The 17,794-nt window shown below is 40.7% G+C and overlaps 1 protein-coding gene and 1 long non-coding RNA gene across 29 annotated transcripts in view; one reads left to right on the top strand and one right to left on the bottom strand.

Annotated features, from left to right (window-relative positions):
* The window catches only part of itpr1b (inositol 1,4,5-trisphosphate receptor, type 1b), a 94,368-nt gene that overhangs the window by 67,833 nt on the left and 8,741 nt on the right, over nucleotides 1-17,794 (bottom strand). For 13 of the 28 annotated variants that reach the window (XM_028998073.1, XM_028998077.1, XM_028998082.1 and 10 more), the window contains exons 4-20: nucleotides 12,695-12,810; nucleotides 11,692-11,778; nucleotides 11,330-11,488; nucleotides 10,589-10,687; nucleotides 10,419-10,502; nucleotides 10,190-10,336; nucleotides 8,364-8,468; nucleotides 8,140-8,184; nucleotides 7,995-8,024; nucleotides 7,185-7,339; nucleotides 4,048-4,147; nucleotides 3,751-3,911; nucleotides 3,493-3,634; nucleotides 3,231-3,389; nucleotides 2,230-2,402; nucleotides 414-533; nucleotides 35-229 (exon numbers count right to left, since the gene is read on the bottom strand). In XM_028998073.1, the coding sequence (XP_028853906.1) occupies nucleotides 35-229; nucleotides 414-533; nucleotides 2,230-2,402; nucleotides 3,231-3,389; nucleotides 3,493-3,634; nucleotides 3,751-3,911; nucleotides 4,048-4,147; nucleotides 7,185-7,339; nucleotides 7,995-8,024; nucleotides 8,140-8,184; nucleotides 8,364-8,468; nucleotides 10,190-10,336; nucleotides 10,419-10,502; nucleotides 10,589-10,687; nucleotides 11,330-11,488; nucleotides 11,692-11,778; nucleotides 12,695-12,810 (2,077 nt within the window). Of the gene's footprint in view, nucleotides 1-34; nucleotides 230-413; nucleotides 534-2,229; nucleotides 2,403-3,230; nucleotides 3,390-3,492; nucleotides 3,635-3,750; nucleotides 3,912-4,047; nucleotides 4,148-5,295; nucleotides 5,506-7,184; nucleotides 7,340-7,994; nucleotides 8,025-8,139; nucleotides 8,185-8,363; nucleotides 8,469-10,189; nucleotides 10,337-10,418; nucleotides 10,503-10,588; nucleotides 10,688-11,329; nucleotides 11,489-11,691; nucleotides 11,779-12,694; nucleotides 12,811-17,794 lie in introns of those variants that run through there. The other 15 variants (XM_028998078.1, XM_028998086.1, XM_028998098.1 and 12 more) reach the window with 4 other exon arrangements.
* On the top strand, nucleotides 6,717-9,660 carry LOC114800566 (uncharacterized). Its single transcript, XR_003751403.1, has 3 exons — nucleotides 6,717-6,772; nucleotides 6,894-7,129; nucleotides 7,992-9,660. It is a non-coding gene; the product is annotated as an uncharacterized LOC114800566 (long non-coding RNA).

The following is a 17,794-nucleotide window of genomic DNA, read 5'->3' as shown; positions in this document are numbered from 1 at the left end:
CTTTAAAATGCAAATATTGCACAGCCTCTAGTACCTATAGTAGGTGATGACCTCGTGGTCCTCTTTCTGACCCTCCTTGGCATCCTGCGCCAGCTCTCTAATGCTCTTGCTGCGAATTTCCTTGCAGCTGTCCTTCCAGAAGAGCCAAACCTCCTCTTCATCTTCCTCTGCCTCCACCGGAGTCTCCCCAATAGTCACAGACTCCACCTCAAACCGCGACAGCACCAGTCTGGCAAAGGGTCAAAGGTTAAGGTTCCAGTGAGCATCTGGGAGTATTTTAAAGTGGATAACAAATTACTCAACTCCAGGTCTCATATTTTGTGGCCAAACAGCCAGGGTGTAAACAGATGCCTTAAAACAGATAGTAAATACAATAGCAGATACAATGTTTTACAGTGTTTGTCAAGGCTCACTTGGTCTCAATGAGGATATCTGCATTGGTTGGGTCCAGAACTGCATTGCAGATCAGCTCCTGGGTCACAGGGATGGACTTGTTCATAGAAACGCACAGATCTGACAGGTAGTCCAGAAACCTGTAGACAGCATCGAACAGATCAGAATTCACCTTCATGCATCCATGCATTCATTTACAGGAAGGACTAAGTGTGAGTTCCTGGCTTTACAATAAGTGTGATGCATGGAGTGATTAACAATGCAAACAAAAATCCTGAAAAAATGATGCATAGTAAAACAGCATGTTCAGTGCTTGTCCATCAGTTTTTTCTTCTTACATCTGCTTTTACTTCACTATAGCCTGAAGAACATTCTGTTGCATGCTTTCCAATATCGAAACTAAAGGAAACAATCTGAGCACTTAATCATCTAAGGCTTGTTTTGGCATAAAGCATTTAACCCTTAAGCGGTCTGTCCCAGTCACCTTTCCAGTAATCCAAAAATTCCCACAAACCTTGAAAATGCCCACACACACTCACAAAGCTATGCACCTCCCCTTATCCCGGAAAGCAGGCAACATGACCTCATCTTCCTCAGGAAGGCTGCAATGCTGACTGTAAACAAGTTGAGCAAAAGACTACCAGACAGACAAATGCTCTTCAAAGGAACTCAGACGGAAAGGACCATGTAGTTCAATCAATATTGATACAAATTTGCCCCAAAACCCTTTAGCACCTCCACAAACCTTCGTATTTTTGGATATTTTGCATTTTGTTTTTATGATTTATGTATGTAACAGTTAATTTAATATATATGACATGAAATGACACAGATAAAAAGATCAGCTGGTTAATTAAAATGCAGAATTTGATTCCAATCCACAAGATTTTAAAGTTTTAAAGTGAAGTGATTGTCTCTTGTGATACACAGCAGCACAGCACACGGTGCACACAGTGAAATTTGTCCTCTACATTCAACCAATCACCCTTAGTGAGCAGTGGGCAGCCATGACAGGCACCCAGGAAGCAGTGTGTGGGGACGGTGCTTTGCTCAGTGGAACCTCAGTGGCACCCTGGTTGGATCGGGATTCAAACCAGCAACCTTCTGATTACGGGTCCACTTCCTTAACCACTAGGCCACCACTGCCCCGGAGCAAACAGAGCAGTGCTGAGTTTCTTTTTCCTATATGAAGTGCGTGACTGAAACCATTTTGAAAAATCTAATACAAGAAAACAAATATTTGAAGAATCAGATTCAGTTACCTCTTTTTATAATTTCTTTGTACACTGATGTCACCAATTTAAGCAGCTTCATAAGGTGTGTAAATAAAACGAGTAAAGGTAAAGAGGTCAACAAGTGCACGATGTAGGAACTGTTTCAGGACTTTTGACATTCAGCCCAATGTTTGTCAATCAAACATCAGAACAGAGCAGAACTGTCTCACTCTCAAATTTTGTTCCAATACCACTAACACCATGAGTCTGAGGCATGCCTGAGGCAATTGTAGTAAGCTCATTGATGGATAGAGGTTGCAGAATATTTAAGGAGAGTGATATCAAACAAAGAACTGCAGAGCAAAATTGTAGAGCAAGAACAACAAATGTGGTTTGACTAAGTAAAAGATCCATTTTGGATTTTGAAATCCAAAAAGACACCTTTCTTGATGTCTTGCTTTTGGATTTGTTTTAAGTGCAAATTTGAGCTGAAGACCAGAACAAACAGGATTGGGACAATGATGATCCTGACTACTCTAAGCACACCACGCCCCAAAACACAATAATTTCTATGGACAGATGGACTGATATAAACAACAATATAAACAGTGCTGGCTCTCACCGGGGTTCACGGTTCTTCCTAACAAGGCTGACAAATGTGTCAATCTCAGCAGCAGTGATGTGCTTCTCCAGCAGCTTGCGGTTGTTGTGGAGCAGGGCAGTGATCGTGTCCTCTGCCAGGACATCATAGCCTATCTGCTTCTGCATAAAACGGAACTGCTTCGCAATGTACTCCTGGACAGGAAGACAAACAGGCACTGGTTAGATGTATTCCATTGCCAACAGGTAATATTTATTTCCAATTATATCTACAATTAGACAGTTCTGTATGTAAACCCCTGAACCCTTTGCATTATGGCAACTGTACTTAGGTCAAAGGTAATATTCCAATTGTTTCTTTGATCAGAAATCCCTGTTGACAGATGGATTTAAGCCCACATGGGATTTAAGGCTAAATAAGACTGAAGTTACAGCAACATTTGGAGTAAATGAATCAGGTAAAACAATAATATGTTGATATACCAGAAAATGCAACATACTGGGACAGCAATGGTTTGGTTCCCTCTATAATTATGAGTATTATGTGTAACTAGAGGGGTAATCTAATCTAATAGAATGCAGGGGTCAAAAACTCAATACTAATCAAGTCAAATGAACCAATCACGTGGGCCAAAAGCATGTTGCCACCAGGTGAAAGCTGAAGTGACAGAGGAAACAGGGTCGCTACTAGTACTTAAACATTCATCAAACCACCTCAACTGACCAACCAGTCTGGAACAGTGTAAAATTGTGATTAGTTAAAATGATTAATTAAATGATCACAAATGGAACCAAATGGAAGACAGCAGACTATTTTTTATTAAAGCCAATCTTTTTAGAATCTTTTTTTTGTGTGTTGATTATGTGTATGTGATTATTATAAACAAATAGTTCCATAATGAAAAGCCAGTATTGTATTAATTTATAGCAATGGCAGCTGAACAACTCCGCATCTTTGCATTGGTCAGTAAAAAACATCAAACGGAGCAATAAGCCAGAGAAAGCGGTTGCACCCAAAGCCACCTGGTTCTTCCTGTAGTCCTGCTGGGAGTGCCGCAGCACCCGGTAACACAGTCTACAGATGTGGCGAAACGGGGCATGGCGCTGGTCGCCCAGCTCCTCTAAGCGCAGCATAGGCCCATCGCCACTGTCAGTAAAAGGTGCCTGAAGGAGCTTAAAGATCTACAGAAGGGAAGCGATCAACAACAAGATCCGATTAACGTACTACTGCAGGACTAAATAAATAAAAAATAAAATTAAAATAAATCTAGGTGATAAAACGTACCTGTTTCAGGATGTTCTGCTCTCTCATGAGTTTCTGCCTCTCACGGTTTGGCTTGTTGACCATGATCTCTAGGACATCCTGACCACTGTTGGGGATATCCACCACAAAGAACACCAAATCTTCCAGCAGCTTTGTGACAAACCTACATTCATAGATGAAGGAGAAAAAAAAGAGAGCATTGTCCCTGCAGCAATGTCCCTGACACTTGGAAAAGAGAAACATATCTAGCAAAAAATATATATATATTAAAAATCATACCTCCTCTCATTCTGTGTGATTGTGCCTTTCTCCAGTTTACCAGCTATGGAGGCCAAGACTTTGCTGGCATCGTTAGCAAAGTCTAAGTCTCGTACTTCAGCCGGGGGCACTGGCACAATGGCGAAGGCTTCCTTATCTTCTTTGACTGCAGATGTGCCAATCTGGGCAGGGCAAGAAATAAAATATAAACTGTAAAATTAAAAACCTATAAGAGTTCATAACTCATAAGGAAATCTGTGCACCTGCAATCATGGTTCCGTTTGGGGAGGAAAAAAAGGTTGGGGCCAGAAAACTTACCCGCAGCATAACAGGTTTCTCTTCCTCCTTGTCAATAGGGTTGTTGGTACTGTGAACCCATGTGTTGGTGCAGAGATGTCTCAATCTCACATAAGAGTTTCTGAGGGGAAAATTTTAATAAAGGACTAAAACGTCATACTTTGATGAGTTTTCCTTCAAAAGACTTAAAAATTTCCAGACAAATCGGCAATAAGAAAAACAGTTAGGGTCAACATTGTGAAGCAGTTGAGTAACGTACATCTCATTTACATCATGCTCATACTAGTTATTCCAATTGCCTATTCAAGGGATATTGCAATTAAATAATGGGTTTTCTGCCTCATTTGTTTGGGTTATATATATATATATTTTCAGCCCTTTATATATGGCAGTGAAACTCCAATCTTTACAGTTGAGCCAATGCAAATTCCTACTGTATTAAAGGTCTGAGTAACGGAGCAACCAGCAGATTGAAACATTTGAAACAGAAATCTTTAGATTTGAATAAATAAAAACATTTATATTTTGTACATTTAATAGCAAGCACATTGTGTGTATGACCAGACATATTTTGAAACTAGAATTTTGTATTGGGCTTTAATTTAAAGCCATATGTCTATATGTCTATAAACAACCACAGGCACTTTTTGCAAAGAATCACATGCACATTCGTGTCTGCACAGGAATTGTTGGTCTGAACTTCAAAAACAGCTCACAGATGTTTGCTAGATGCTACTACAGTCTGGTATTCTTAAAAGGCATGTCTAAATTAATTTCACCCATTAACTGGCTTTAATGTACTTCTTAGAAGAAAAGCACCCTGTGACAACTGAGTCATATGAACATGTTTAAGTGCAATTAAGTTGAGGAAACCTTAATTTGAAGAATAGTTTATTCCTGTGGTCATCATGTGACCCTGCTAGCATGACCCACAGCTGCAGGCAAAAAGATGACTTCTATAAGACAAATAGCTAAAAATATCTCTTCATTTTCCATATTTTGCTTAAGAAGCATGGCAGAAGACTGCAAGCTATTTTCCACTTGAGTAAAAATTTCACAGTCGACAGTCAACACCCCAAACAGGATGTAAGGTTAAACACCTTCCCTTTGTTGGTGACATTACCGAAGGCAATGCTACACTAATAAGAAATCTTTGGTCTAACAGAGAAGGGGAAACTGGTTACGCAAGGTTTAGGGAAACTTCACAAGGAGGCAGCAGGTGACTGAAGGCAGAGCTGATATTGCATAAGAATGAGGAGCTGTGCACACCTGTCTGTATGAAAGGCGGCATTGTTCTGGGTGGCTGGCCTTTGACTGCTCTGTATAAACGCTGCATACCGAGAGGAGGGACATTTCTGCTGGAGTCTTCTGCACGTTTTCTCCCCGAAGCTCAAAGCGCTACAGCGCCGCTTCAAATCATCCCTGGTGCGTCAACAGGACTATGCTGTAACTCGGCATTAACCTGGAGGCAGACAGATTACAGCGCTGCAGTCTGGTTAGGACTTGCTTGCCTTCTGCCGACTCAGGAGGATGAGGTACGGCAGCAGACGGTGTATTCTCTGTATCGCTGGCAGCCGGTTGCGCAACCAGCCATTTGGCTAACAGGCTTAGTGCTGCCGGCTGAGCGTTCACTCCCATTAATGAGTCACACCTCCAGACCTCCCGTGTCCCGGGCAGACGCAGGGTATTTCAGGTGCGGGACCCGTGTGCATTCAGTTGAGGACGTGGCACAATGCTGCCTTTGACATTCATTACTGAGGGCCCAGCTTATCTGGCCACAGCCGTGACAAAAGCAGGATTGTCATGGTTACCGCAGGGCAGTGCACAAAACGCTCATGTTTTACCGAGAACTCCCTGCACTGCACATGATGCTATCAGGAAAGGCTAAAATAAGCCTTATAACGTAACTAACATCCATAACAAAATTATACTTGGCTTCATAATATAAATTAAAAAGTGTGTGTGTGTGTGTGTGTGTGTGTGGGTGTGTGTATAAAAAAAAACAATGACAGATTAGACACGAGAGCCAGGTTGTTACGCAACACCCCCCTGTATATGACACGGGAAGCGTGATCTTCTTGCCTTCATGTGTCACAGCAGCTCGCTGGACTCTGCTCGCTGGTGGACAGTTTTGTGGCTCTGTGCCACTCAAGTCAAAAACTTGCCGCTGCTTCCTAGTTCTGCAAACTACTGGGGACTTTCCTGTCTATTAAGTGGTCAAAGAAATTCTTCAAAAGAACAACTACTCCTTCACTCAGTCTAGAAACTGTGCTGGATCCACCCAACACAAAGATCGTAGACAAGAGGAAAGTGTGTGAGCAAGAGGATGTACGCATTCAGTTCAGGTTCTAGGAAATGTGAATCATTACAAAACATTGGAAACGCAATTCAATAAACCAATGAGAAAGCCTCATTAATCCATGAAAAGCACTGATTTCAGGAAACAAATTGTAGCAATGTACATTCAATTACATTGCTACAATAAGCCTTATAAGCTTTTAACACTAGCATAGCAAATTATATGTAGGTAGATTATAGGTAGATAGGAATTAGAAAAGAAAGGACATAGTTATACACTATGAGAAAGACTGCATGTGAAAAAGAGTGGCCAACCATTTCATCAACACGAAACACTGCCAAGAATTTGTGCACTCAAGATTCTGGTTAGGCCACTCCCCTCTGGGCACGAAGCCCATGTCACGGGTCTTGCCGAAAGAGGGCCTCAGGCACTGGAAATTGATCCAAGGTGAGATCGAATGGCCACGTCTTATATCTTCCAATAAGAACATTGGACACCGTAAGCTGTCGGCCTCAGCTAACCTCAGCCGCACCGTGTATTTAAAGAGCGTGCATGTGTGTGTAAGTAGGTGTCTGAGGGTGAGGGAGGGTTGCCTGCAAGATGCCTGCTCTCTGCAGGCTGAGGGTCATGAATGGACACGCCGCGCCGGCTATGCTTCACCAGGCCACGACTCACTTCCTCACAGCTGCGCCTGCTAGTGTTTACCAGCAGCCCCGCCAGGGGAAGATCCGGATCTGAGAGCACAGTGCATGCCAACAACCTCCAAAAGCCGCCCTCATACAGGATAGGAGGTCAAGTCACGAGGTATTTGTTTTGGAACTCATTGCATGTCAGATACAGATTTTGTGGATTACTGTACCTGGGCACCAAGGAGTCCCCCCCTCGTAGGGTTGTGGGGTCAAGTTCAAAGATGGAGGAAATGTCGTTTCCATCCGGAACGGAGACCAGCGTGTACATAACCTTCTCGTTGGGAGTGCGCAGTCGAGCTCGAAGTGCTTCATGCTCAGAGTCCAGCTGCAGTAAACAAGGAACATGGGCAGTGGGGTCATGACCTTTCTTACCCATCTGACCAAGTTTAAACAGCATAAAGTTCCCTCCCCCACAAATCATTTTATTCTGACTGGATTTATTTACTTCAAAAACACTTTCACAACGTGACACAGGCCTGAAAAAAACCAGATTTGTTTATTCAGAGCAAGTTAAATTGGCGCTGAACCGCAGACATGGTCTCGGGGTCTTGAATTCCAGTAAACAACATGGCCACAGTGCAATTTCGCAGCAGTTGCACGAGTTGTGTGTGGGTGTGCTCCGCCATCTACAGGTGGGTATCAGTACTGCATAGGTTACAGAATTTTCATGACACCTTGTGGCAGCACATACATTTAATGACTATCTAATTTTACTGAATGCTCTTTAGGTTTATATTTCTGCGCTACACTACATTTCAAAATCTATGCATACTATTCCACGTAACAAGCACATGCACAAAATAAGACACATGGAAACAAATAGATGCACAGAAGGGAAAGAGTGAAAAACTCTATGGTAGAGATGGAATGCATCCAGAAGTACAACGTGGCATGCTTTTAAAGCGCAAAGTAGATGTGCATGTTTTAAATTTACAGCTTGAGCACTACTCTAACTGAAAACACTTCCAACATTACAGTACCTGAAAATTAAAGGGAATGAAATCCACCACCTAAAACAGAAAACAAGAGCCGGCACAGAGATTAGCCCACATGAAGCAAAGAAACAGAAGGGAAAAAAAGGAGAGAAGAGCACAAAAATACTAAGGTGGCTTGAAGCCTACTCACAGAAGACCGAGACTCTTGGCACTCCTCCTCATAGTCTGGATTCACCTAAAAAGACACAGATATAAAATATGGTGTTTTACTTCACTGTTATAAGAATGACAACATAGTTTCTGGCATAATAATAAATTATGCAAAACTTGATTGGGTCAAACCCTCCACAGACCTGTGGGCTTGTGGAGCAGCTGGCTGACAGGCAGATAGGATCCAAAATGAGTCCAACACACCTCACTCACCTCAGCTGCCAGGTAATGTCCTGTAGCCAGGTGCTTGAACCTGAACAGGCTGTTCCAGTAACCAGCTCCACCACGGCAAGGGTCATGCTGGACCACCTGGGACATATCCGAAAAATCTGGATTTAGGGAGGTTATTTCTATGCACAGTTGACTTTAACAGAAACGGAACGATATTATTTTAATATCTTTCCATCAAATGATTACATTTGTTTCTCCAGGAATAATTTCTGATCATGACGGAAAGGTTCAAAGCTCATGTAGCAAGTGAGTGGAAGATTCATTAAGCAAACAATGGATTTATGTATTCCAACTGTAACTATCAAATTGGTTCATTTGTAGCAAAAGTTGTAAGGAATGTTTTTTCCAATGTTCGTTGAACCTGGAACCATTAAGTGGTTGCGCAGCTTCCTTCAGATGCAAAGAGAAAGAGCCTGACTGACAAATCATAGGAAAAAGCCCCCTTTCAATTTCCAGAGACTGTTATTTTATTAAAGAGGACTCATTGCCTTTTGGTTGTGTGTGAGGCACATTTAATACATTTTTTGGTTCACTGTATTTTTGTTTTCACAATATGCAAAGCGAATGTTCAGTTCATTCTGTTTGTTGTTATATGTGAACAGTTTGACGGTGGATATAAGCAAAGAAAAAGTTGTCAAAGTTGTTTAAAGAAAAGAAAATTCATTTCAACTGTAACTCAATTTGAGAAGTGACAGGCATTCTTTGGACAAAGTGCAAATATGGTTTCTTCTAGGAATAACGCAGCTTTAACCTGCATTTGTGGATAGCGTGGCCAAATGTACACAGACAATGATTTCTAGAAGGGTCTCTGGGCCCTTGGACTTAATCAACCAATTAACAAACGAAGACCATTCACTGTTTCAGTAAATGTCAGTAAAATGTGGCGCAGCTTTTTTGGAATTGTGTTTGTATGACTTCTAAAACTAAATTCATTACAACTCCTTTGTCAAAAAACAAAGCTTACAAAATGCTTACAATGTTTAAATGATTAAAGGCCAATTGTACTTCTGAGAAAACTGAAAAACCAAATATCTTCAAAATAAATTCTGCTCTACACTGACCCATAGCAGTGACACTGACAAAGCAGTGTCTAGACGCGTGGCAGTGTTGGCCTACCAGATAAGGAAGTAGACTTATAATCGGAAGGTTGCAGGTTCGAAGCGGGTTAGTGTTTGATCCTTTGAAACACACACACGAAGCAGGAATGGAGGAAAAGCTGACATTATCAGTCTCTAAGTTTCCAGAGATCTACAACATGACATTAATGTCTTACCGGGAGTTTAGAAAACCACACATTTTTTTCTGCGCTGAGCACCGTGGTGCATTGAGCTCAACTCGCTGTTTTTTTAAGAAGCACAAACCTCATAGCGAGCGCAGTCCATGCTGCATTCATTCTGAAAACAGCCTTAGAAACAGCCTTTGTTTTGATGGAGCAAAACAAAGAGTCCACATGGGTGAACGAGACCTTAACTCTTGTATTTGAAAACATCATGTGAAGTAATGTTGAATATTTATGGGCATCGATAATCAATGCATTGATAATCGTAAGTGAATCAAATCGTGAGACCTCTAACAGTCCCCACACACTGCTCCCCGGGTGCCTCTGTGATGGGTTAAAAAAAAGAGGACACATTTTGTTGTGTGCACTGTGTGCTGCAATGCAGTGTTTCACTATAACAATCACTTCACTTTCATATGACTGTTTTTTTTCCCCCACTGACACGAAGAAAAATTTGAATGATTTCCGCAAAAAAAATATCCCAGACTGGCATCTCACACACCACTGAAATAAAGCTCACCTCAACTTCCCATAAGGCTTTGCTGCTGGTGGCAGAGGTAGCAGACTGACGGCCTGTAGTGCGCAGGAAGACATACTGCTTCTTCCGATGGTCATCGCAGGTCAAGAACTTTTCCTGCTCAGCGTGGAACAGCCTCACTACATCTCCCTGGAAATATGACACAGAACGAAGCACATTAGCATAGCATTGAGATGACGTACTTAATTAAAAAACATTGCAGGACACTGACCCCTTTAAGTATCGTTTCCTTGTTGTCACTCCATTTCATGAATAAAACTACTTTCCAGCTAGTGTTGCAATTCACAGAGTTCACCTGAGGAACGGAAACCAAAAAAAAAACACTCAACAACAACCGAACAGTAGCAAGATATTAAGTATTTTTGCATCAGCAGTACATACCTCATTACATCCAGGGTTATCCACCAGCTGGTGGCTGCTGGCATGAAGAGGCTGTCCTGCATTGACAGGGTTAAGGACCACTTTATCTCCAATCACCACCTGAGGATCACACAGATCAAACAAGCCCAAGCATACCTTAAGATAATATCTTTAAAGAAATTATTAATATACCTTATTAACGCCCTGAAGCCCATGTAAAGGGGACTAACTGCTCATTGTCACAGTCGACTCTGGCAAACAGCTAATCATCATCTGCAGCCTCAACACAGAAAGAATGGAGTGTTTGGAGTCGGAAGGTGCCACTGAGCAAAGCACCGTCCCCACACACACCTCCCCGGGCACCTGTCATGGCTGCCCACTGCTCACCAAGGGTGATGGTTAAATACAGGACACATTTCGTTGTGTCACCGTGTGCTGTGCTGCAGTGTTTCACAATGACAATCACTTCACTTTCACTTTTTCCCTTTCACTTATGTGCCATAAGGCTGCACGTCTTTCTATCAACTGCTTCAGCAGGCATACCAGATGTGTCCCGATTTGGCCTTACATGGAAACTCAACACTTTCAGGGTGCTACTGGCCATCCATCTGAATGACCAAAATTGGATAAAATGTACTCTCATTGAAAAACGTACCACAGGATAATCTTTTTGTGTCAGCAACACGTTTTGTAAACTAAGCATTCCTTCAGACCAATCATCTACAGAAATCTTGCATATCTGGATTAGCCAGAAGAACTCACACTGTCCCCGATCGATCGCAGCTTGTAGAAAGGCTGAATGTAAAACCAGGAACCCTCATTGCCTGCTGAATCCAGGGTTACCCTCATGGCGTTCTTCTCCAAAAGGGCAGGCAGGCGCTTGTTCACCGTAAGGTACTTATTGCTTTTTAAGTGTAACAGCTGGACACACACAGACACACATATGAGAGAACAACATTTTGATCTGGGTTCATGTCATGTGGTATTTAGTTATTCATTTTGATAAACAGACAAACCGAAGGCCTAGAATATACTGCAGTAACAGAGTTCTCCTTTAGATGTCACTGCAGTGAGACATGAAAATGTTATCACACCACACAATCTTTCAATAGAAGCGAGAATACCTGAATTACATTTCCATACTGGATGACCGTACCCAACAGCTTCCTGTTTTCCGACTCATTCTGCTTTTTTTCCAGGTCTGCTGCATGCTGCAAGGGGCAATAGATGCAGCAAGATAGCATGTCAATCAAAAGCCAAAAGGAAATGTTTCCTACATTTCCCCCCTTCATTAAAATAGCGTCCAAATACAGTGACACACAGAATCTGAACTTGCAGTTGGATACATAATTATAATTTTGATGTCATATTGGTGGATAATGTTAGAACATAATGTTGTGGGTGCATTTAAACCTGGCAGAAATCTAATCACAACATAAACAGAGGTGGTCTGGCTGCTCCAGTAATCTGATTATAACCTATGCTAGGTGATTATAACCTATGCTATGCTTGTATAATTTTGCCATTTTGGGCTTAATTGTGAACAACCATAACTATTGCTAGAGGAATAAGTATGTGAAAAAAATCACCTCAAAACACATGGAGGCTTGAGGTTGGAAGTGTGGACCAGAGCTTATTTAGTGATAAAAACACCTATATCAGTCCCTCCAGTTTTTCACGATTTTGAGTCAAAACCAGCAATTTATCACATATTTGCATGAAGCTGCGTATTTTCAATCCTACTGCATCATTTTTACTAAATTTACCAAAAAATCATTTATATAAAGTCATGTTAGCGAGGGATTCATGTCATATGTCGGCCTGTCAATTTTGTTCCTCTCTCACTCATTTGGAGTCTTAGTAGGCCTATGTAGACTTGGATGGGGTTTACCAAGGACAAATTTCAAGCACAGATTTAAAAAAACACATCACAAAACTGTCATTTTGATCACAAAAATAACCCCAGGGTCATAAACACAAACTTGCCGGAGTGCTGGTGAGCTTTTATGAATTTAAGGTCTCTGGGTAATAAAGACAGTCTTCATTTAGTTGATATGAGCTCTTGTTGATAGAATTTCCACAGGTAAACATCAATTAAAGAGTCGGGGAGGGTCTAGAGTCACTCACATGCAGCTTGTTGAGTAGAACCGTGTCCGTGGTGCTGTTGCCGCCCGGCTTCGCTGCCTTCCAGAACTGCTTCTGAGCAGAGTACCTATTCATGGGACACAGCTTGAACAAACAGTCTGAATGTGGATAGGGAGAGAAAGACAAAAAAAAGACAAAAAAAAATGAGTTGTGTGTATGAAACTGTGTGAGCCGTGTGAACGGCTGATGCAGGATCAATGTTCTTGAGCAGAAAACTGCTTTGGGCTCGTTCAACTCCTAGACACATGCAGGCCATTAACTCTGGCCAAAGCTGGTGCTTAGGCCTTCACACGTCCCTGCTCACTCACAGCAAGCTGCAGTCCGAGGTAGGCTACCTGTGCGCCCTGGGATCATCTGTGACGGGGCTAAATATAGCTGCTACAGGCAGCACTGGTGGAAAAATTAGACAGCATTAGCTCTAGTGTGCAGGGATTAGCTGTTAGAGACAGAGTTCTTTGAAGAGGTGAATGGGTAAAGTAATTGTATTTCAGTGTACACTCAACTGTAGTAGTTTTGATAGCAGCAGCCCTTTGCTTCCCTCAAAGCAAGTTATTATTTATTAAGCTACTCTTCCAAGAATGAATAAGTCACTATTGTTATTTTATTACATAATAAATGTAATAAAGTCATGTATGAAAACGGTTCATCAGTACTAGGTTTCAGGTTAATGCTGACTTGCTTAATTATGGTTACTTGAAAAACGTGAAACTAAGTAATCAAAATACATCATTTGTAATCATTAAATATATTATTAATGTTTGCATGTTTGTGTAATGGTTTCTTAAGACTTATCCTTCATAAAAATCACCTGTCCTATTTTTTAGGCTCTCAGCCCAATTTAATTGATCTGTCTCCATTATAATCGATTTTAGCTGTATCAAACCCACACCTAGACAGTTTCACTGTGATGCTACAGACCACTATAGCAATATGCAACAAATGAAATATTACTACAACTACTATTTTGAAAAAGAAAAAAAAATTGTAAATGCTTACTTACTATTGCCATCTTATTCACAACAACCAGATCAGCAATGGGATCCACTAATAGAGCCACAAATGCAATTTTATTAAATTGCTGCAATTGAACTTAGTCCACAGCATGAACGTCAGCTGACAAGTTAACAAGCTAAGACAAAGGACAATTTGATCCTTGAAAGCCATGTTGATTTTGAACCTAAATTTAATCAATCAGTCTGGAGCCAAAAACAGTTTTGATAACTGCATTTAGAAAATATGTGGATGCTAGTTATCCACAGAAGAAAGAATCCAGGGGAATTCTGGTCAAATAGATTTTCACGACAGCCATGTTGAGGTCAGTGGGATGACTGTGTGCCCAAGGTATTTACTTCTATATTGATAATGCAATTTCATCTAAATCTTAGTTTAATACATGTAGTTTACGAAGGAGACAAATTTCATTTGCACTGAACCAAAGAAATGTGAATAAAAAGCCTTTATACAAGCCAACAGCCAGGTTAGAACTGCAATTGCAGTATGTGGGTGGGTGGTATGAACATTTTGTTACCATATTAGAGCTTTTGCCATACACCCATTTGATGCAAAAAGTTTATGCTCTTTTTCCCTAATTGGGCTTTAAAATCTAAACATGCTACAACAGTGCTTTTGTTTATTATCTTTCAAACAAATTACCCATGATTCTCCTCTTGTGCAGTTAAAAGTAAGCACAAGGAAAACCTTTCTTAAAAATCTCCGCTGTCTGAAATATTTGCAAACAGGCAATAGTTTAGAAATTTGACAAAATTGGAAGTGACACACACAAACACACACACACACACACACACACACACAACATCTAAATGTCTGCACACATAAACTGTATTTCAGGCCCATGAAGTCCTCTATCTGATCTAACACCGAAAGTCACAGATCTAAAGATTTGTCATAGCACACTTGAACAGTACACATGCTGCATTTAAAGCCCTGCCAGACAGACAATTGTGAGACGTTGTGTGTGCCATTGTCTCTCAATGGTGATTATTTTATGGCATCAGTCAGACTGGATATAAAACACAAATTAGAGAAAACTGAACTGTTAACATGCAACCAGCTCTGCGCAGACGCTCTTTATAAACAGTGCACAGTATATCTGTATTTAAATACAACAGTAAAATGGCTATAAATAAGCAATGGCTCATTCATTCGTTTTTGTAAATTAGGTTAACCACAGCACACCAACTCTGAATAGAAGTGCCAACTCCTTTAACCGTGACATTGCATCCTTAGATTTATTCATTAAAAAAAATGGAAAATACAGCATTAATTACTGTATGGGTGTTTCAACAAAGCTTTGTTAAGGTTGTTCAAAATGTAATAAAATGCCATTTTACAATTGGAATGGATTTCCTTCAGTTGTCAATATATACTACTCAAAAAATACTATTTTTACATTGTAAACAAAACTAAAGACTCAATACTGAAAATATATACTCAATATGAAAAATCACATGTGATGTACAAAACATTGTGTAATTGTTTTTTTTTTATTTGCTGAGATGAACAGATTTACACTGTCTTGACTTTATACTCAACTACTATAAATTTGATAGTCCCAAAAGAGTTCCTATGTTGAACACTTGCTGGCTGCTTAGCTTATGGTGATAACAATAGTATACAAAGCAGACATTAAAGAAAAAAAGTCATAAAGAAAAATGACTGTATTAGGTTCTTCAAAACAGCTTATGGTGTTTCCATAAACTTGGATTGGTGTGGTATTGATCGATACTGGAAAAGCTTTATAGTGCCAATACTCATCTCAATAGCAGCCATCTGGCTACATTTACATTTACAGCATTTATCAGACGCCCTTATCCAGAGCGACTTACAATCAGTATTACAGGGACAGTCTCCCGGGAGCAATTTAGGGTTAAGTGTCTTGCTCAGGGACACAATGGTAGTAAGTGGGATTCGAACCCGGGTCTTCTGGTTCATAGGCGAGTGTGTTACCCACTAGGCTACTACCACCCTTATGGCTATACTCGATAGCCATGTTTGTTGACTCTAGCATATGTTCATGAAGGCTATGAGTGAGTAAATCAGTTGGTAGCAGCCTATTGGATAACACACTCGCCTATGAACCAGAACACCACAAAGACCCAGGTTCAAACCCCACTTAATACCATTGTGTCCTTGAGCAAGACACTTAACCCAGAGTGTCTCCAGGGGGATTGTAACTACTGTCAGTCAGAAACGGGTGTCTGATAAATGTTGTTAAAGCACTTATTTTCACAACCTTGCAATGTCATTGAAAAATTGGGGTGAATGGCTTGTGGAGTGTGGGACTACGGGATAGTTTTACAGTTTTACAGTGTTTACAGGGACATTAAAAAGTTGTCTGTTGGCCATCCACGCTTGTGTGCACAACCTTAAAGTTCTGCTGAAAGCTGCTTAAAATAAAGTGAAATTAGTACATGGTATGGCTCCAGCACTGCATCCAGAATGCATTAAATTGAAAAACTTGTCTACAGCATCAAACCCCCTTCACTAGGAGCTGCAGCAACTGTTAGTCTTTAATCAAATCAAGCTTCCATATGTTTCAAATGTATATTTTCATGTGGGGTTATCATGTGTAGACTAATCATTTAAAGCAAATGCTTGAGGTTCTGAAGGCAGCAAAGTGGTGCTTGCTCTAAAAGAGCAAATAAAAGTAGGTCTGAATGATGCACTTCTACAGTGTAAATTATTCAATCAAAAAGGCCACGAGAAGGCAGAAGTGACACAAAGCTGACAGACGACCATCATCACATCTAACCCTTTTGCTTCAGTTTGGTTTGTTCAATTGGTCCAGATCATTTTTGTAAGAATTGTAATAACCCACTGTCATTCATCAGCCACCACAGCAGGCCAGTCTCATTATGAAGCAGGACATATCGGGTGATGGTTATCTTGAAGTCAAGGTCACAGGACATAATTAAAGCATGAAAACTTCTCCAAACATGTGGCATATACATCTTCTCCAAAGGAAACACAGCAAGACCTAGAGGAAGCAGATGTGCTAGATTCGGAGGTAAGTGTCTGATCCTCTGTGGAATAATTCTGGCACTTGGGGATCTGCCTTACGTGTAAAAGTGTAAAGCTCATTCATCAAACCCCAGAGCAGAACTTGTATAACAGGGCAGAACACTGCCCTATTTACCATCTATAGGCAAATAACCAGAAATTCACACACTGATGTAATTTCTGAAGATTTCTCTAGTCAATTTTTTTCATTTAGAGTCAATTCAAAGTCTGTTCGTACTTCATATGTGTGAGACCCTAAAAAAAATTGTTTGTAGCAGCACAACATTTTGAGCCAACAATCATAAACATGGCCAAAAATGAACCCTTTCCTATGTAAAAGACCACCACAACTATATGTTGTACAGAAAGAATGCAGAACTATTTTTTAAAATAGCAAAAAGAAAATTTCTAGAAAAAGAGAGGCAGGCAGGTGGAGAAACCTCAGAACCTCAGGACTCTTCCACAGGCTTCCCTGTGTTCTGCGAATGCTCTAAGCTACCATCATTAGTCTCCAAGCCAGGCTCTGACATATCTGGGCTACCTTTTCAGTGGACCAATGACCTTATTTCAGATACTATGGTTTTTGCCTTTCAGTGCACCAGCTTGAAAAGCATGGACTCACATGCAAAAAGTAAAACAGAAATAAACATTTCATTCTGTTAAGAAAGGATGGGGTTAGGGTTAGGTTCACAAATATATAAAGGTGAAAAAGAAATCCTGCACAGAGGGGTACTTTTATAAAAAGATGTACTTGCATTTTTTAAGTTTATATCACTAAATAAATACATTACATTAAAAGGTGAGACAAGTTTTGGTTATTGTGGTCTAATTTTTTTTTTTACATTGAATATTGAATAAGTGAAAGTGAAGTGGTTCACAATCCTGCTGCTGGGTTGTTCCCCTCCTATGACCTCCTCCACGTCTCCTGATGTACTGGCCTGTCTCCTGGTAGGGCCTCCATGCTCTGGACACTATGCTGACAGACACAGTAAACCTTCTTGTCACAGCTCGCATTGATGTGCCATCCGGATGAGCTGCACTACCTGAGCCACTTGTGTGGGT

Source organism: Denticeps clupeoides, chromosome 12, assembly GCF_900700375.1.
Source record: "Denticeps clupeoides chromosome 12, fDenClu1.1, whole genome shotgun sequence".
Taxonomy (NCBI): domain Eukaryota; kingdom Metazoa; phylum Chordata; class Actinopteri; order Clupeiformes; family Denticipitidae; genus Denticeps; species Denticeps clupeoides.
The sequence above is the reverse complement of the archived record's forward strand: the minus strand, read 5'-3'. Positions and strand labels throughout refer to the sequence as shown.